This window comes from Thermobia domestica, chromosome 10, assembly GCF_964235325.1.
Source record: "Thermobia domestica chromosome 10, izTheDome1.hap1.1, whole genome shotgun sequence".
Classification (NCBI taxonomy): domain Eukaryota; kingdom Metazoa; phylum Arthropoda; class Insecta; order Zygentoma; family Lepismatidae; genus Thermobia; species Thermobia domestica.
The window spans coordinates 29,463,609-29,485,451 of record NC_137463.1 but is presented as its reverse complement, the minus strand read 5'-3'; the positions used below and the strand labels follow the sequence as shown (position 1 = coordinate 29,485,451).

General features: G+C 34.3%; 1 protein-coding gene and 1 long non-coding RNA gene across 3 annotated transcripts in view; one reads left to right on the top strand and one right to left on the bottom strand.

Moving 5' to 3' along the window:
- Nucleotides 1-21,843, top strand: part of Mgat4a (alpha-1,3-mannosyl-glycoprotein 4-beta-N-acetylglucosaminyltransferase a) — a 726,029-nt gene that overhangs the window by 651,327 nt on the left and 52,859 nt on the right. For both annotated transcript variants that reach the window (XM_081727920.1, XM_081727921.1), the window contains exons 5-7: nucleotides 4,677-4,810; nucleotides 13,495-13,541; nucleotides 15,326-15,636. In XM_081727920.1, coding sequence (XP_081584046.1) covers nucleotides 4,677-4,810; nucleotides 13,495-13,541; nucleotides 15,326-15,636 — 492 coding nt within the window. The remainder of the gene's footprint in view (nucleotides 1-4,676; nucleotides 4,811-13,494; nucleotides 13,542-15,325; nucleotides 15,637-21,843) is intronic.
- The window catches only part of LOC145662392 (uncharacterized), a 93,220-nt gene that overhangs the window by 66,059 nt on the left and 5,318 nt on the right, over nucleotides 1-21,843 (bottom strand). The gene's annotated exons all lie outside the window — the stretch shown is intronic.

The window sequence follows — 21,843 nt, the reverse complement described above, 5'->3', positions numbered from 1 at the left end:
GTATTTCTGCATATTGAATGCACATTTTCATTTACTGTTACCCATGTCGTGTATGCATATGTGTGTGTGTGAGAGAGAGACTGACTTTTGTTCACCATCCACTTTTGGCTTATTGCTTTATTTATCTCAGGATTTTAACTCTCAACTTCCTATCTCAAATGGCCATTGTTGGGATTATTTTGTTGTAGGACGTCAGTCTTTTCAGAAAAAAATTGGTTGCTTCAAAGCCTTTATGGTTTATATTACCGTGCGAAAAAGGAATGAACAAAGGGAAGCGCGAGGACGTACTAGCGAGCGAAAGACAGAAGGGCCCATATATTTCTAGTTCCTGAATACTATTTATATTAACTGGCTTCAAGAAGGAACAAAGATTCACAGCTCTTTCTCTAGAAAGAAAAAAAGGAAAACGAAAACAATAAAAACTCTGTTTTTCTATAAACTTATATATATCTACTATTTGGTATTTTTGAAGTTTTAAGGCCACCCCTTTCTTAATACAGAAAAGGACATAGTCCGTTCTCATGAAAAAGGTACCGGTACGTCGTACCGTTGCGTACTGCCAGAAAAAATCACTATATATAACTTGCTATTGAATTCATACCAGCAATATGATTCTTGATATGTCAGACAACGTGTGAAACATTCAACTAAACAAGTTGGAGATTATAAAAATTGAGAAAATAATGCATTAAGATTCCGTCAATGATATTAGTCAAGAAACCAAGGAAGGTATACACTGTATAAAGCCTTTGGTTAGTAGGGGAGAGCTGGGTAAAATGACCCCCTGCAGGTAAAATGATCCCCTACCCCTACAGCGGAAACTGGTGGCGCTGCCTGTCGTATCACGTGGTTGCTACGTCACACAAAATAAGCTGTCTTCGTTCATCGGTTCTCTTTGGATGAGAAACGTTTTGTTAGTCTTCCAGACGAAAAAATAAATTTTCATAACATTGTTTATAAGATAAGTGCTACTTTTTGTTGTATTTATACTATCACATGAATTAGAATATAAATGAGACACTATTTTTGAAAAGTCAGTGCTTAACTCCATACATTTAGCAATCCAGATGGAAGTCTTCTCCATGTTTTGTCAAACAAATACATATTTAATGGAAGCCATATGAAAACGCAAAATGATTCCGGAATCATTTTAGGGTTATTCTATTTTCTTATTGATCATTTTGCCGTTTTTATTTGGCTCGATATAATTCAGATGATCATGATAATGAAATCCTTGGTGATATGCCTACTTTAAGTGATGCTCAGTGAAACTTATCGAACCATTCTAGGCCTGCTATTCCAAAATTAAAGAAATATAAAAAGAAGACAATGATTTGTAAAACGAAGAAGTTGCAAGGCGCAAAAAAGAAATATCAAGTATCATCTGCTTTTGATGACGAATCCATGACAGATACCAGTGTATCTATTGTCATGACTTATATTCAAAGTCTGCTGCAGATGAGGGTTGGATATTGTGTCAGCAGTTCCAAGAATGGGTCCACGATCGGTATGTTGGTGTTGATGCAGATAAAAGTTTCTTTGTATGTGGCATGTGTTCTGCCACTTAGGCAACAAGAAAGCTGATCCGAAACAAAAGCATAACAGAACTAAGTGTTCAAAAAACTTTTTCTATATTGAACAATGTATTAGCCTACTTTAATAAACTACAAAAAGTACTATTATTACCAACATACTTTAACATAGTATTACTACACCCTGTACTCCATTTTTTTTAAATAATATTTTTGTAAGTTCACAAGATTTTTCTATTATTTTCAATGGAGGGATCATTTTACCCAACCCAAGGCCAAATGATCCTTTCGCAATAGGCTCAAATTTGTGTCAAAATAATATCGAAGATGATTATTGACAATATTTAAAATTGCACGTCAGAAACCTGAGGTAACACATCCTACCAACACAATTACCACAACATAGATCGTTAGAGCTAAGATCTGGAGGCCAATTTGTCTTAAGGGATCATTTAATCCACCTCTCCCCTATTTACAGTTGAGATTATTTTGATATAATTCCCTCATTCAATTGGTAACACTTAAAAAAAAAACTCATACCAGAGTTTCTGGCATCTGAATGGTGTGGCTAAACTTCGAAGCTTCCTCGGAATAAAAATCGTGTGCTGATGACATTCCAATCACTTCTCTGGCTGGTATTGACTCGCAATAATACTCCATAATAAATTGAAGGGCAATAGAACTCACTAATACTCTAAATATCCAACCGAAAGGAATAATGGGCATATTTTTATTCATGGTACATTCGTTTGTGTCCTGTAAATGAGCTACTTATAGAACTTAAAGTTCAGAATTTTACTGGATGACGCTTAATCTGTTGTCCAGAAATGTTTTAAAAAGTCACTATGTACGGGACCATGGGGACGGTTGCCTGGTTCGCCTTATGTAAAGGCCGCCACTGTTACTCAGTGTGCATTTTGCAGAGCAATTTAACATTCATGGGAGCTTTCGCCTTAAAGCAGAGACTTTCAAGAAAACCTTGTACCATTCGACAGTGGGGAAGAATATGTTGATGATGGGGAAAATTGTTTGAAACAATGTAATTTTCGAATGGTAGGAGCGATATGTTTCATACCTAGTTGTTGTTAGCAAAATGCTTTTGAGTTATAGTTCAATTATGCAGACGTGGAATGTCATGGAAGACATGGGATCATGTGGGATAATATAAGATAACAGAAAAGAAAATAATCAAAACTATCAGGAAATAATCAAAGAATTCCTTGCAAACTCCTATTAAGGAATTTGGTAGTTTTACTCTACTGTTAGAATAGGAGAGGAAATGACAGAGGAGAATGCAAGTGTTCGGGGAGTTCGACAGAATGCTGTCTCTTGCCTACATTATTTAATATCTATCTAGAAGAGATAGTGAAAAAGAGCCTACGAAATGAAGATGGCATTTCAGTAGGAGGTACAATGGTTAGGTGTATACAGTTTACAGATGATATGGTGCTTGTTGCAGAATTTGAAGAGAAAAATGAATAAGATGTTAGAAAACTTGAAAAAATGCTGTGAATAAAATGAGATGAAAATAAATGTGAGAAAGACAAAAGCTACGGTGTCAAATATAAGAGTAGGAAATAGAATAGGTGACTATTTTCGATACCTGCATAGTATTATTAGTAATGATACGAAGTGTGATCGTGAAGTAAAAGCAAGGATAGTAACTGCGAAAGAAGCCTTTAGCAGGAAGAAAATATTATTTTGTGCGACTTTGGATAGAGTTGAGAATAAAAGACTCATAAAATGCTTCGTGTAAAGTATTGTATTGTATGGATCCGAAACCTGGGCATTATGTAAAAATGATGAAAAAGGACTGGAAGCTTTCGAAATGTGAGTGTGGAGGAAAATGGAGAGAATTAGCTCGGTCGAGCGGAAAACTGAAAGAGTGGGGGAAGAAAGAACAATTTTAACTATTATTAAGAAGAGAAATAGAAACTGTTTGGGACATTGGCTAAGAAGGAACTGTATCATGAGGGACGTGTTAGAGGGCATGGTGGCAGGAAAGAGAGGGAGGGGCGAAGGAGACTACAATTAATGGACGATATCAAAATAGGGAAATCGTACGTGAAGATGAGGAGGTTAGCGAAATACCGTGGAGCATGGAAGAGTCTCAGTTGCGGCAAGCGACCTGCCAATAATGGCAGAATACCTATGATGGTGATGATGACTACCATGATGGTAGTCATCATTGCTTTACATGGTTGACTGTAGAATTACGTAATACAAAATCAAGAAATATATAAAAATGTAAATGTAAACTCATGTCCAAATTATTGTCGCATGTCTATAAATATGTTGTTCTAGGAATATAATTTGATAGAGAATTCGCCTGGTATTTCTTATAATGTTAGTACGCGTATAATCGACAAAGACATCTATGTGGTAAATTTCATGTCAAAAGAGCAGTAAATAAGAACAATAAACCGAAAATAACATTTTCTTGTCCATTTAGCAACATTTTATTTTATTCATTATAATTTTCGTATTTATAATCTTTTTCCTATGAAATTTACCACAAATATACAGTTCCCGATTATACACATAGTATCAGTATTAAAAGTACTCTACAAAATCATTATCGAATTATATTGCCACAATAAGACAGTTATAGATATGCGACAATCATTTTGGACATGAGTGTACATAATCATAACTTCTTCTTTCTTATGCGTACATGTTTCTTCATGTAAGCTGGAAACATGTAAGAATTCCCCCCTCCCTAAACATCCATTACATTGTACAATCACCTACCACAAACCATTAAACTGAATGAAAGATGTTAATAAGTTTAAGGTAGAATTAAAAAAAAAAAAAAAACTATTAAATTGTGCATTTTATTCTGTCGTTGAATTTCTTAATGAAGAAGATAAACTGTAGTTCTAAGACAACTATTGCAAGTATTATTTGTTTTACGTAATATCGTTCATATAAATAACATGTTTTTGTACTGTGATCAATTAAGTATATCTCTAAACATAATATACACTAATTAGGTTAATGTTTTCTGGCATACCAAGATGCAATTTGCATGGTACACTGAACGCTAAAACTATCTTTGTTTGATACAAAATAGTTCAGTGTTTTTTTGCTTTTCCGTTACTGGCCAAGTAAATAAAGAACTTTTTTGGTTTTCTTACTTTCAAGTGTCTATGGTGCTTGGAGTGCCTACAGTAAAAAGAGAGGTTCAGAGCTATTTATTAGCAACGCTGCAGAATCTTATTGAGAGCATGAGTCCAGAAGAAGAAGCAGACTCTTTAATTGTAGTGTTTGTAGCTGAAGTAAGTATTGGTGACTCTCTTCTAATTGTTCTAATTACTAATCCCGTTACTAACTAACACCAGCTTTATTCAATTTAGTAACATTTGTGAAGAACAGAAACACGCGAACAGACTCATCACTGCTGAAGGTCGACAAATTGAGTTTTTGTTTTGTTTTTATTTTGAGAGTAATTTTCATATATTTCCTAGTAGTACAGTATGGTAAGACCTTACGTAAACTGATGATTATGGTTGAACATTGGTAATTGTAAAATATCATGTTGGTAAATATGTCGGCTTAACGTAGGAATAGTGTTATGTTGGCCAACCAATAGTGGCGGCTTCAGAGGAGTACAATGGTACGGCCGTATCGCAGTGTTCGTAGGTTTCCTTAAGAAAATTTCCTTCGATTGACACAGAATTTTCCCTTTTCTTATAAAATTTTCCTTAGTTTGTTAAGTGTTCAATTTCTATGACAGACATAATGTGATAAGATTAACTTAACTATATTAAAGGAAGTGCAAACCATATTTGTTTTATTTGCTTTTTCTTTCTATGTTTTCTTTTCCTTTACTTTAAAAAATACACACAAATACACCCAACCAACAATGGGTGCAAATTGTGGTATTTTGAACACACACACACACACTATTGCTATTGAAGTGGTTTATTTCTGAAAAACAAAGAAGAAAACCAGTTGAGAATGCTCCAAGAGCATTGCCGGAACGAACTTAAAACGAATGGAGAGATGGAGCGGGAAGGATAACTGTCATTGTTCCTAGATGTAAAAATAAATCATCTTCTCCGCACCTTGTTCTGTTTCTCGCAAAATGTCATCTCTCTATGACTTACAGTTCCCGAGATATGGCTCCTTAAATATTTGGAAATCGGCCATTTTCTGGCCAAAATCACGAGAACGGTAAGTCATAGAGAGGTGATATTGGTGTTAATCAATACGTAAGAGGATGGCAAACATTTTGGTACCTATATTATTTGGTCGCCACTGACCAAACCAATGGCGAATTGGGCAGTGGCCACCGGTTACTATTTGATACCAAAATATTTACTATCCTCTTAGGTATTGATCAACATCAATATGATTTCTCTATGACTTACGGTTCCGGACATATAGCTCTTTAAATTTCTGGAAATCGGCCATTTTTTGGCCAACATCTCGGGAACGGTAAGAGTAACGCAAAAAATGTAATCACTTTCTCAGATAGTTTTTGATGCTCTATCGAGTGCGGGGTTCAAAATTGAAAAAATCGCAAATAACAGACAGACGAACAGACTGACACAGACATAGAGAATTCAGTAACGAACTTTTTAAGTTCGTTGATTAAGCATTTAAATTGGTTAATCAGTCAGCGCGAGACTTTCCCTGGATTTTCACGTTTTATCAAAAAAATCCCTTTTTCCCTTTTTTTACTAAATTTACCTACCGAATTTTCCCTAGATTAGGAAAATTTACCTCAAACTACAAACACTGCCGTGCCCTCTGTTGTTTCACGGTAGTGATGCTAACCCATGAGGAAAATCCCATTTTGTGAGATTTTTTTTACATTTTTTGAAAAGGGATAAAGGGAATTTTGTCGTAATTAGCAGCATACATAAAAATTTTCATATATATATATATATATATATATATATATATATATATATACTTCATTAACAGTAACAACATTATCTATGGACGGGAAGTAGACCAATGAGTCCTCAATAAACTTGATAGGCCTATCAGTGCTAATTGTCAAATTTTGTTACTTGGGAATGCATGCATGCTAGTGCAGAAGTAAGTTGTGAAAAAAAAAACAACGAAGATACGGAAACAAGCAAGAAATTTAAAAAAGAAAATAATTAATCGAAAAAAATAAAATAGGAAATGAGAAACAATCAACTTGAAAAATGTTCCGCACAAAATGATCAGAGAGTAAAGTTCTTATAGTATCGTTAGTTCATTAGAAGATGATGGCTCAAAGGCATAATGCAAATACTAAATCCTGACAGCAAAATGTACTTGTTTTCGCTAAACAGTTGATAAACGTAGAATATCGAAATTTACGGATAATTCACTGATATAGTATTGAAGAAGGTGAGTGACATACAATGGTTTCATATCTATACCTATCTATCTATATCTGTTTCTCTCTCCCTCTCTTTCGGCGAATTTTGTAATTAGTATAACGTAAAAAATTCAAAACCAAAATGGGAATTTCTGTTTGTCGAGATCGGATTTTATAACTTTTCAGGTTGGCAACACTGTTTTATGAAAGCCACACAGTGTTGCCAATTCGGGAGAAAGTAACTAAATTTAGGGTATTCAAGCTTCAGACAAGCAACAAAAAGTTTTTTTTTTTCAATTACCGACTTTTTTTTAGGTGAGTTTTAAGTGACGATTTGGCGAATTAAAAATCTAGCGACTTTTATGCTGCGAATAACTTGTCCCACTTAGCTCGAACAGTTTAAATACAGTGGACTCCTTTTAATTCGAAGTCCAAGGGGAGACGAAAAAACTTCGAATTATCCAAAATTCGAATTATCCAACAACATTCATTTTCATATATATAACAACAAACAAACCAAAGCACTGTGCATCAAAAACATATTCATATGGTGTAGACTTTACCTTTAAAGCAGTTTATTATTTGCGTGATCGAATAACGCAAACTAACAAACGGTAGATTTTCTATTTATCTTTTGTATTACTCTTCCCTATGGCTGCATCTGGATAACTGAAAATACGTTAAAACTGTATTTCTCTGTTTACATCTGTCCAACATTAAAAATTTTCAACTGTATTTGCTTCGAATTATCCAAAACATAGGCTCAAAAGTTCGATTTGTCCACGATTTTTTACTATTGTTTTCGATACAGTTTTCAAGGGGAATGGACTTATGTTCGAATTATCCAATATTTCGAATTATCCAAGTTCGAATTAACGAGACTCCACTGTATATGTTTGTTTTCCTTTTTGTTTATTTGAATCAGAGTAAGCATCGACGAACTAGGCAAGTACACAGCATTTGGCCTAATTTCAGAATCCGACTTTTATTCCTGTTACCCCTTGACCTCTAACGGAGATCAATTCCAACCGTCAATGCTCTTTAGTTTGCAGAACTTTTGTTTAGAGGAACAAATAATACATTACCGATATCAAGTTGCTTATCTGTAGAAGCGTAAGTACAGGTGACGTACGTAAGTGGTTGTATTTATTTCTTTGTAGACTTTTCTATTGTACACTTTTCTGAACTCGGCATAAGGAAAATTTTCGGTTTTCTGAAATACGGCATAAAGAAAATTAAAGATAGCAACCAGGGCCTAGAAATGAATGGCATTCACCAGGTTACGGATTTTGCCCATGGTTTCAATCTGATGAGGACAACACAAAGAAATGCAGAGGTTTTATTTAATGCTGCAAAGACATAGATTTAGAAGTTAATGCGGAGAAAACCAAGTATATGGAAATTCACCGTGACCGTAATACTGCAAACTGCGGATGGATATTGTAAAATAATATTTTCGATAAAGTGGACACTTTCAACTATCTATTATCAACATTACCAGACGAAAACCATATTCACGAAGAAATTAAATGTCGACTGGAAACAGGGAATTCGTGTTGATATGCGGTTCCAACTCGCTTGCCTTCTCGAATTCTGTCGAAATTTAAAGCTTAAAATATATCAAGATGATAGTTATGCCTGTTATGCTGTATGGTTGCGAAACATGATCCCTTACTTTGAAGGAAGAATGCAGACTGAAAATATCTGAAAATGAAATCATGAGACGAATATTCTGACTAAAGAGGGATGGAAATGGCGGAAGCTTCATAACGAGGAACTGCATAATTTATACCATTTACGTAACATTGTTAGGGTCATTAACTCAGGCCAGTTTAAACAGACAGGTCGTGTAGCCAGAATGGAAGAAAGTAGGAACGTTTTCAAAATTTTAACTGGAAACCTAATCGGAAAAAGAACACAAGGAAAATCTATGGACAGATGGGAGAACAATATTAAGATGGATCTCGCAGAAGTAGGAATACAAAATAGAAATAATCCAGATGGCTGAGGACAAGATTCAATGGAGAGCTTTCTTGAATGCAGTATTGAACCCTCGGGTTCCATACGCCATAGAGTTAGTTATTAATTTATATTTTTATCCTATGTACGTAAGGAAATTATATGTTCTGATTGTGCAATAATTTATAAACTTTATGTTATAAAAAATTAATTTTGTAGAAGCTGCAATAGAAGATTAATTTGTTTACATTTTTTTAAAAAAATAGTTAATCTTTCCAGTTAAGAGTCGTTCATATTTGAACATTGAAAAAGGAAGTTAATCATGGATAGGTTAACTTAAAACTTTTATGATTGTGAAGTTATGAGAGTATAAAGTATTGTTAGTTAAACCCACTATGGATAGAGTATAATTTACTTAATTTGTCTAAAAGGATAGATTCCGCAGGAATCAATTATTCACAGTAAAGGAAGTAATTTAATAATTAAGTGACGGAATTCCCATGGTAAATGAGTTCTCTTTGGAGAATCCTTTGCACATTTCTTCTACGACTTTAAATATTAAATTTTCGGATACACTGAGTATGGTTTCAAGTGGTTTTAATTTAAAGAAGACTTTGTATATTGTTAGTACATTCAAAGACTATGCAACTATGCTGCTCCACTTTTGAATTCCTATTTCTGAGAGACGGTGCTTTATGAGCTACGTTCATTAAGGGTATTATTGTGTTAGAGGTTTACTATCCACTATTTAACAATTTATGATCATCAATTTATTAATAAATAATTTCATAAGTAGTCTTTTGAAGATAAGATGAGTGAATAAAAAAATAAGCATTTTAAATTGCTAATTAAAAATACAGTTGTAACTGTCTTGTTTTCAGTCAATGGATGTATAAGCAGAACTGTAATTTCCTCAAATTATTGCTAAGTATATTAATATTTACTTATTAATTTTTTTCTCTTCTGTTATCCTTTATTTCTTGCATCTTTAATTTTAAGTTTGTGATCATCTAACTTTCGTTAATGTCATCCTGTAAAATTACATAATTAATATGTGACCTTAATATAACATCCCTTATAGCACTTACTTTAGATTCTGATTTCTGAAAAGCTTTCGGCTCTTCCCTTGGAGCTTTGTTTACGGAGGCTAAAAATAAAAGTGAGAGAAATATAGACATCAAGAAAATAAAATTTAAAACTGGACTTACAAAAGACAAGCGGTAAAGATTCAACTTGTCAATTGCTGATTGTTTCGCAAGTGATGATGTGGTATGCTGTGAAATGGCGGGCTCAAGTTGTGCATTCTTTTATTCAGGCTTAAAAGATTGCCTATTCATATTAATGTTTTTATTGTGCCAACACTGGATATATAACTAACTAACTCACTCACTCTATGGCCTATGAAACCCGGAGGTTCAATGCCGCGTTCACAAAAGCTCTCCAGGGTTATTCAAAAAGCGTGTCTGTTTTGTTACACCAAATTATGAACTTTATTGTTTCAAACACACTAAAAAAATTCATAAACATGTTCACCACACATTGCGATTTCAGATACGGTGAATGACGTCAGGCATATGACCTCCTCCTCTACTGCACTGACATGCAATAACTCTGTTCGTGAAATTCGTTATCACTGCAATGTTTTGCTCAGAACCATCACTACAACGACGCCCAGGACTATTAATATTCACTGTTGAACCCGTTTCAATTAACTTTTTTATAAGTTTATGAACTGTTGATTCATTCGGTGCCTCAGTTCGCCCAAGAACAGCGCGAAGTCGCCTGATAGTTGCTGCATAACTCTCCGTTCTGATGAAAAGTTTTCACAATTGGCACTATAGTAAACGCTATAGTGAACTCCATGCCTAGACACAGACGGAAGAAATATGGCAAATTCATACTAAGGAGACAATCGCAATGTTTGTGCGTAGAGCAACAATATAAAACAATGTCGGGAACCGAGAAACAAAAATTTGCCAGACGATCCAAAACCAGCGCGCTTTTTGAATAACCCTATAAAATATATATTTTTCACTCCCATTTCACTTTTAACCAAACGTTATCAATGTTAAATTTTGGATGTTCTAGAAAAATAAAATAAAAAAAAATTCGAAAAGAAATCTTTCTGTTACATTCTTGGCTCAAATAAAATGCTTGAGCTTACAATATTGTGTTATGCTTTGATTTTCGAATACCTGAAACCAGATATTTTGTTTTAGCATCTCTTAAAATGTTCTCTGACACGTAACAAGCAACATTGACAAGGTGTGACGTCATTGCTCTTGTCTGGTAATTCTATTCCTATGTTGTTGTTGTTCCCTTGATGGTTTTGTTATTTTTACACCTATTTTTATTCTCCGTGAACATGAATCTAGGGAATACCCGAAAGCTTGAAAGTGCAAGGAACTAAGTGAGATGATTCTTGAAATTCCTGAGTGTGTTAACATATTGTCTGTCTGTAGCTTACATCCTTCGTAGTTTTCCTTGTACCTGTAACGTAAGCAAGGATTATTTCTCGAACAGCAGCATTACCCGTATATAAATGAGAAACAAAGAACTACCGATCATGCCCACTAGTAAAAAGTGCCCACGCGTGGATAAAGTTTTAAATGTTCTTTCGATACTAGTTGAGGACGCTGAATTCCAACGAATTTCTAGTTGCGTTTTTTATACTAATTTAAGGATACTGAATTCAATTAATCTATTTTTAAATATATGCGTCTATGGGGTGCCTGTAAATAAATATCAATATCCCAACTTCGAGGTTGTTTTTTCTCATGACTCCGTTAGCGATTATATTTGAAAATAGTTCCATTAGATTCAGCGATCTTAAATTAGTGTACAAAGCGCAATTAGAAATTTATTGAGATTCAGCGTCCTACAATTAGTATAAAAAGCGCAGTTAGAAATTCATTGGGATTCAGCATCTTCAATTTAGTATTAAAAGCGCAATTAGAAATTCATTGGGATTCACCGTCCTCAAATTTGTATTAAAAGCACAATTAGAAATTCATTGGGATTCAGCGTCCTCAAATTTGTATAAAAAGTGCAGTTAGAAATTCATTGGGATTCAGCGTCCTCAAATTTGTGTAAAAAGCATAGTTAGAAATTCATTGGGATTCAGCGTCCTCAATAGTATAAAAAGCGCAATTAGAAATTCGTTGAGATTCATAGTTCCCAAATTCGTATAAAAAGCATAGTTAGAAATTCATTAGGATGGGATTGAACGTCCTCAAATTAGTATAAAAAGCAGTTAGAAATTCATTGGGATTCCGCGACATCAAATTAGTATAAGAGGCACAATTAGAAGTTCATTGGGATTCAGCGTCCTCAAATTAGTATAAAATCACAATTAGTAATTTATTCAAGCGTGGGCACTTTTTATTAGCGGCATGATCGTTGGTTCTTTGTTCCACAACTAACAAACGGGATCTATTAGCAAGTAACTCTTATTAAAATTCCCTAAGATATCTGCATGAAACACACCTCAGTTAAAATTAAATGAGAGCCATCTAAATTTTTATTTGCAACTGGACTCTTAACTATTTAGTGATAATGGTTGTCAGTAACAGGTCACATTGCCACAGATAGTCATTGCCACAAGTAAAAGACTAATTTGGACATATCTCCCTGGCTGATCAGTCTATCCCCTTTTTATTATTATTATTATTATTATTAATATTATTATTATTATTATTATTATTATTATTATTATTATTATTATTATTATTATTATTATTATTATTATTATTATTATTATTAATTATCCATTATCTCACATTATATTTTATCAGCTTTCCCTCTGATCTTCAGTCTTATTATATCTCTAGTCAAAGTTTGTCAAAAGTGATCTTCTGCAGCTCATATCTCCATCTTTCTAACGTTGTATTTGCTCCTGAAATCGTATCCCTATATTGGCCTGGCTATCATTCTTCTGTCATAACATTCAAAACAATTAACTGTGTTACACGACCGGGCATCTCTCTAGTATTTTCTTCTTCCTTTCATTCTGAAGACAATGATGATAAGCCATTCGAGGCTTGAAAGCTAAGTTTATCTGCTGTGAGTATAACGCTTTCATTGTTTGTGTTTAAAGCTATCTGTAAGTACTTTTTATTATGATACTATGTAATATAATTGTGTTTGTGTGTGTTGTGTCTCAGTGAGAATTTCCTCTAATTTTATAAGAGATAATATTCAACATTGATTAGCCATCATATGACAAAATTGATCCAAATAGACAGTTCCAGTCTTACTTAAGTAACTGATCCATTCTTATACCATTTTTAAGCATAATTCTTTATGATAAGAAACGGATCATGTACTACAGCTGATAATTACTTTTTGTTAATGCCAAATAAATTTTTGAAGCTTGTCCGTTATTTGTATACGACTAAGCAATTTGTTTTTGTTTGTTTGTTTGTTTGTTTCAATGTTAATGCTTCTTGGAGTTCCTGGAGTGGAAAAAAGTCATATCATTGTAGCTGTATATGTTAAAGGTTTTGCCACTTGGCTTTTGGTTCTGTTGGTGGCTCAAAGTAGAGAATTAAAATTCAGATTTGAGCTTTTAAATGTGTTAAATGTTTTGAACAGTTTTTATGAACGTTATTAGATTTTTTAAAACTAATTTTTGTCTATGTGTTGGGTTACTAAGGTACTTAAGTGTTTTTGTTTCTTTCACAGACTGATCGAGATTATGTTGTAGAAGTAGCAAAACAAATTGAAGATCAGTAAGTAATTTTCTAATATTTTCAGATTATTTCTATGAAAAGGTTTATAATTTCTCCCAAGTTACCTTAAATTTAATCACTCTATAGCTTTTCTCAAATGAGTTGAAATGATATATATATATAAAAAAGATCACCTTACTTTCAAGCATCCAAAATATGTATTTCTGCAGACCGTTTCGGCGCTAAGTTCCGTCATTATCGGTGTTCAAATAATTAACTGCGCTACTCAACAAAGTACATTGTGAAGAATTGTGTAGTTCCATAGTTTCTGAAGTCTATTAAAAAAATAAATAAATAATAATAAAAAAAAAACAGGTGGAAGTTTTTACTTTGGTCATCTCATTCATTTTATTCAATGATTTGGTTTCACTGATTTGGATCTTTTGTTTTCGGTTTTGAGAACGTATCTGTTTTTCTAGATTCGTTACTGGTATCGAGTCACGTGAGGACTTACTGTTGATGGTTAGGTTAGGTTAAATTAAGTTATGTTAGGTAAAGTTAGGTTAATTGAGGAACTAATTCCTAGTGATATTTAATGGATTGTTCCGAGGAACTAGTTCCCTATGAATCGATTGATTGGACGATTCATTGAATGAAATGACCAAAGTAAAAACTTGCCGAAACGGGAAATTAGTTTTTGTTTAATAATAATCATAATATATCTATATCTATATCTATTATATATATTCTCTTCTTATTTCTTGAGTTCATTCTTAGAAGCAAAGCCTAGTCAACATATCATTTATCTAGGCATTTACACATAATAATCAACACAATAACAGTTCCAGTGTAATTAATAGCGAACATTAGTTGAATAAACTGAAGAATTTGAAACTTTACATTTTGATAGTTCGTTGATTTCTACGTTCGTTAATATTTAACACATACCAATAACTTGTAGAAATACGTAGCGTATATATGGTCTTTTCCTTTTGATTTGTAGACACGAAAACTTCCACAGTTTGAGAACCACACATTACTTATATCAAGAAAGGATGAGGCTCATTTCCCATAGGCCATTTTCCCGGCAGATATTCCAATGAACCCTATGTTAAAGTACTATTTGAGTTAATACGAAAAACTATATTAGTTTAGGCAAAGATCAAACAGAGACGCGTTATCATAAATGGGAAAAGTACAAAAATATACATAACTTTAAAAAAACACGAAGTTTGAATTTTTATTATATATTTCAATAGTACTTATAAGACTTTTAAAATGAGCACACACACACCTTGAGGAAATGTACTATTGGCGAGCTATGATCAATCAAAGTTGGAAAAAATTGATATGTTAAACTTAAAAGCCTAATAAGATGCCGCTTATCACATAAAACAGATCGTCGAGTAGTCAGTGCAGTTGGACTGCATGCCAAATGTCTTGAACTTTCGGCTCTGTAAAAGACTTATATTTATACAAATTACTACGGTCTTTTGTTTGTATAACACAGACAACAGTTTAAAATAGTTAAGGTTTAAACTTTATATTTTGATTGACTATAACTTGCTAATAATACATTTCCCCAAGGTGAGTGCATTCTGATTCTAAAGATCTTACTGATATTGAAATATATATATATATACCAAATTTAATTTTCGCGCCTCTGTTTGACCTTTGTCCAAACTAATTTGTTTCTTCGTGTTAACTCATGTAGTACTTTCACACATATGATTAATTGGATTATTTGCCAGGGACGGCCTATGAGAAATGAGCCTCATCCTTTGATTTTTATGTAATATCGTCAGCTCATTAACAGACAACGTATTAATTTTGTTTCGTTTCAGGTTTACTGAGGAAGTAGAAGCTGGCTTAGTGGACGTAATATCACCCCCTGTTTCATATTATCCAGACTTAGATAACCTTAGACAGACACTAGGTGACCCCATCGAGAGAGTTCGATGGAGAACAAAACAGAATCTGGATTTTGCATTTCTTATGATGTATGCTCAACCGAAAGGAACGTTCTATGTTCAACTTGAAGATGATATATTAGCTAAGAAAAATTTTGTATCGATTATGAAAAATTTTGCTCTTCAAAAAATTGCTAATAAAGAGCCATGGTTTGTTTTGGAATTTTGTCAGCTTGGGTTTATAGGTAAGCATAGTTAGTGTGTGTGTTAATTTCATATCAACAAGTTATTTAGAATGTTATTTATTATAGTTATATGTAGTATAAAACATGTTAATAGCAGTATCAGAATTAGTTTTAGAGATACAGTCATTGACATTCCCCAGTACTATATTAAATTCAGTTCCAAATTTTGTACCATTTAATTTAGTTTACTGTCATTTATAATTCTAAGCGGTGGGAGAGGGCACGGTCGCTCAGTGGTAGGGCTCTTACTTCTGGTTCGTGGGGTCCCTGGTTCGATCCCCGCTCCAATCAGTTCGTGGTTGACAACATCGTGTCCGTGGGTTTTCTCGGAGTACTACATTTTCCTCCTATATTCTCATTCCACTAATTCTTCCAGCATCATTCACTTAGCCTAACAGGCATAAACGAGGGACGTTAAACTGAAAGATTTCATTTTTTTTTATTTCATCTACAATCCTAATCTTTGAATTTGTAAGATAATGTGTAGAAGAGACCATTGTTGAATCTCATCTTAAAGTTGCTGCAACTTCTATCCTTCTAAATATAATACAGGATGATTACTTTGCTAGAGACACCAAATTGTTATACTTCCCAATTATGAGTCACTACCTAAATTACTTGGAACTTTGTCAACAATTACCTCGAAAGTTTTACAATATAACGTGTTCGTAATAGATGCTAGAAGTGATTTTCTTTTATGTCCACATGTGTTAGTATACATCTCACCAAATTCTGAAATCCACTACTAATGGGTTTGCTTAGTCTTTCAATTTCTGAACGTTTCTTTCAAGTTGTCGTTCATATGTGGTTTATTTCTTACATTTCTGTTCCAGCAAGTTCCAAAGAAAAGAATTAGGCCGAGTTTTGTCGGGGGATTTTGAATTATTATTATTATTATTATTATTATTATTATTATTATTATTATTATTATTATTATTATTATTATTATTATTATTATTATTACCACGAATACTACTACTACTACTAGCTGAAATGCACGGGAAAAATAGGTGTATGGAAAATATTGGGATAACCATTTTAATGAAAGTAACATGATAAGAACGTGGCTCGAGTGAAGTGTTATGTTCGAAAATAGTTTCAAATGCTTCAGTCATTTTCCCGTGATGATTAGAGAGACAACTTCGAAGATATTTATGAAATTGCCTCCTTCCCTTTCCTAGTAGTGGAATTCTCGAAAACAATTGAACAGATGTTTATTACTTTATATTTAGTATTTTATACCCGGAGTTTCATCTTCTTAACTTGAAGAGCTCTCGAGATAGACATTTTTTGACATAAATTTTGAATCCCCCTCTCTCCCCTTAGGATATGCACTTTACCTCGAGTGGTACGATAAAATCTCAGTTCTAGGTAGACACTATGTTCAAATATTTATTTCGAATGGTTCAGCTGCTTTTCTGTAAGAGACAACGTCGATTTCATTTTTGTAATACTTGTATAACACTGTGACTCTCGCTTCATGTGCTGTGTTAGTGAAATTACTGCCACTGAAAGAATCTACGGCGAGAGAGGAAAAACATGGATTATCCTGTTGTACAACGTTGAAATTACATGTATATACATTTTCAAGCCACTTTGCCATAATTTACGGTTGTGGGGACTAAAGTTCGAGCACTCTGGCAAGATAATCATATTATGCTAGTAGTATCTGAAACTTTAGGATCATCTTCAGGTATCGTCAAAGACAAAAAAAAATTAAATCCCCAAAAGCCAAAATCCCCAAAGATTATGACTGGCATATTGTTTGTTCAACTGACCGATGATCCAATGTGATTATTTCCTGTTTTCTAGACTGGATTTCTGGGTTGAAATACCTTCTCAGACCCCAATCGACTCAAAATCTTAAGTAGCTACAAGAAATTGTCTATCATAACTGAGAATTGAACTTCTAGAGTTAATCATTCCAACAGAAAAGAGAATAAGCCTTGTTTTTTGTTTATATTTTTTTCTTAAAAAGACAATTGGTGTTTAAAAAAATATCAGGAGATGCCCGCAAACATCCTTTTTCCACAGCGATCAAGGGTTTAGCCAGCATTGTAAAATTAATGCCAGGGGAAACTTCGGTGAGTTAAAGGCGGCCGTAGCATGGTGTTAAAAGCTTCGGCACACCTTACCACCCTCAGTACGTGTAGTCGCCTTACCTCCATATCACCTGTCGGCCACTTATGAGCCTGACCCTCGTGACTTTTCCTGTGACTTTTGAAAGCTGTCATTGAAGGTTTCTTTTGCTGTAAATTTGTTTCTTAAATAACTCTTCTCGGGCTATTAGCCAGGTGAATGTATTGACATCCGACGTTTTGAATGCAGACATTGCACTCATCTTCAGGAATTGTAATGAAGAGGCCGGAGATATGAGCATGTATATATGGCGACTATTTAGAAGCAGAGATGTGAATGGGGGCTTGTGATTGGCTTAGGGATGTTGGCTCCTGATTGTCTGTTGTTGTTGCTGCGAGAAATGACTTTGTTGAAGTGTCTGTTTTTTGTTGTTGAAAAGGTCCGATCAGATAGGGCTGAGTTGAAACCCATTGTCTCCATTGAGATTGTTCCTTTTACGTGAGATGGCTATGCTTCCTTTATTATTTTGTCCCAAAAATTGCTACACTTGGCTACTATGGTGGTATTTGCAAAATCAATTCTGTGTCCAAGCTGTGCTAGTCCTGACTTTTCAGGTTGTTGAAGTTGCTGTTATGTTCTTTGCATCGTTATTCTATTGTACATCGAATCAGATAGGGCTGAGTTGAAACCCATTGTCTCCATTGAGATTGTTCCTTTTACGTGAGATGGCTATGCTTCCTTTATTATTTTGTCCCAAAAATTGCTACACTTGGCTACTATGGTGGTATTTGCAAAATCAATTCTGTGTCCAAGCTGTGCTAGTCCTGACTTTTCAGGTTGTTGAAGTTGCTGTTATGTTCTTTGCATCGTTATTCTATTGTACATCGAATCTGTTCTGTGTATGCTGCCACATTCGTATGGTATACGATATACACTAAGAGTGTGCAGGTGATGGTAGTCTTTCACTGGTTTAAGTAATGATCTGATGTTGGCTGGAGGTTTGTGAATAATTCTTATACCATATCTGGCAAGTATTCTGCTGAGTTTGCCGGAGGTGCGGCCGATGAAAGACAATACGGTGGTAAAGAGATATTCTTCATTCTGCATCCGAAACGTCGGATATCAATACATTTACCTGGCTGATAGCCCAAGAAGAATTACTAAAATCACATCGCCAGGAACAATTCAATGCTTGCTTCATTTTTCTTAAAGTAATACCACTCAAATGAAATTAAGATTTATTGTAGACATTTACTTCTGTATTGCTATTTGTAACAATATAATAATTACTGTTTATTTGAATTCATAAGCTGATATTTCCTTTAACTGATGTATAATATTTTCTTTACAACAATGGATTTGTACATAAACTGATGACACAGAATTTATATGAGGCAAATTGTTATGTGAATTTTAACATAATATATGTGTTAGATAATAACATATTAAGAAGTAAAGCTAAAAAAGTATATTTTTGAGTCAACGTTGTTTCAACTCAATAATTTTAAGATCTGCTTGACGATTATCTTGAAATTAAATAATTCTCCAACTTTCAAACTTTTGCCGAGATGATTACAGAAAAAAGATCTCCTCCAGTTCCTTACCAGGGGGTAGCGTTCCCAAAACTGATGCAACGTTCCCTCTTTGTACTGCCATACTGACGTGTTGCAGTAGAAAAGAGGTTGCTCTAGCGTCTTCCGACGATAAATAAATGCGGTGTCCGACTTCTTTTATAAAGTTAAGACCTTCGGGACCCCAGGAACCACCTGATTCGATAGCTATAGTGACAAAATGATATTTGTCAAGGAAATTGCTGTACTTCTTGCGTTTTTCTGTTTCACGGCGAGCAGCCACAATGTCAGCTTGTGCTGAAGAAGAATGTAGATTTGATGGGGCGAAGGTATTGGAACAAGTAAAATTCCATAGAAGTGCTTTTCCTTTCTTCCACGGTATTATGGTCATACCATCTGGCTTCTTACCGTCTGCACGACTGCATCCCAACGGTTCGGGTATAGAAAGAACGCCTGCTGAAATTAGTGCCCTCATGACAATGTCGTTGACGCTGGAGTGGCGTGAATGTCTGCCCGCACTATTGGTACAGGAGAGTCCGTGAAGGCCCTTCTTGTTTATGACACTTCTACAGACTGGACATCTGTGTTGCTCGCAAACATCTGCTCCCAAACGCAGTGCACTGGCAATTCGAAAACTATCATTGGGAAGATGCAATCCTAAAGAAGGTGATGGGATAGCATGGAGCGAAGCGCCTGCTTCAGAACTATAATTACTATAGTAATGTTTTTTAAACAGTTCAATTGGATTATTTTGGAAAAGTTTTTATCTCAAGAAATATTCTTCACTGTTTTAGGAAATGTTAGTTCAGAACCGTACAAGACGGAAAGTATTTTCCTTAATTATGTAATCTGCAATAGTATTACTAACTGGTTCATATTAGCTTTGCTGTTTAAATAACGTAAACGAGAAAAACAAATCTCTGAACAAAGCAACGTTTGTTTTTGTTTTAAAATAATAACTGTGTAACAGTTTCGCCAACTAACTGAACATATTGGCTTCATCAGACATTGTCTGATGAGGTGTCTAACAAATCAATATGTTCAGTTAGTTGGCGATTGGCTTCATTGTGTCTGATGAAGCCAATATGTTCAGTCAGTTGGTGATTGGCTTCACAGTGTCTGATGAAGCCAATATATTCAGTTAGTTGGCGATTGGCTTCACAGTGTCTGATGAAGCGAATATGTTCAGTTAATTGGCGATTGGTTTCACAGTGTCTGATAAAGCCAATATGTTCAGCTAGTTGGCGATTGGCTTCACAGTGTCTGATGAAGCTAATATGTTCAGTTCTTCATAGTGTCTGCTGAAGCCAATATGTTCAGTCAGTTGGCGATTGGCTTCACAGTGTCTGATGAAGCCAATATGTTCAGTTAGTTAGCGATTGGTTTCATAGTGTCTGATGAAGCCAATATGCTCAGTTAGTTAGCGATTGGTTTCATAGTGTCTGATCAAGCCAATATGTTCAGTTAGTTAGCGATTGGTTTCATAGTGTCTGATGAAGCCAATATGTTCAGTTAGTTAGCGATTGGCTTCACAGTGTCTGATGAAGCCAATATGTTCAGTCAGTTGGCGATTGGCTTCACAGTGTCTGATGAAGCCAATATGTTCAGTCAGTTGGCGATTGGCTTCAGTGTCTGATGAAGCCAATATGTTCAGTTAGTTGGCGATTGGTTTCATAGTGTCTGATGAAGCCAATATGTTCAGTTAGTTGGCGATTGGTTTCATAGTGTCTGATGAAGCCAATATGTTCAGTCAATTAGCGATTAACTTCACAGTGTCTGATGAAGCCAATATGTTTAGTTAGTTGGCGATTGGCTTCATAGTGTCTGATGAAGCCAATATGTTCAGTCAGTTGGCGATTGGCTTCACAATGTCTGATGAAGCCAATATGTTCAGTTAGTTGGCGATTGGTTTCATAGTGTCTGATGAAGCCAATATGTTCAGTTAGTTAGCGAAACTGTTACAGTTATTATTTTAAAATAAAAACAAACGTTGCTTTGTTCAGAGATTTGTTTTTCTAGTTCATGTAACAGTATGTTTTATTACATGAGACATTATGTTTCAGAATCAAAAAAATAATATATATTCAGGTTTCTTAGGTAATAATAATAAAAACTGTTCTTTTCATTGCACGTATAGTAAGTGATGTGAAATTATTTTATATTCCGTGAGACAGTCTTTAATATACAGTCTAGGAGGCCAAGTACATTGAGCTTATTAACGATCATTAACAATAACAGTACTATTAGGAAATGAAGGTGTGTAAGTATTGTTTGATTAACTACCCATTAATGAACTTAAACTATACAATAGTACGCAAATTTTTACCCAATACGCTATGTAAACACTGGAGAAACAAAATTGAACTGCATCGTTCAGGCACTACATCAGAACATGGGTTGTAGGAAATGTGTTGCCAGTACGAATGAATATGAGTGAATTAAATATTCAGTGATTCAGGCATTAGTTACCTGAACTTGAATATATATATATATATATATATATATATATATATATATATATATATATATATATTGTTGCAGTATGCGCTTCACGACA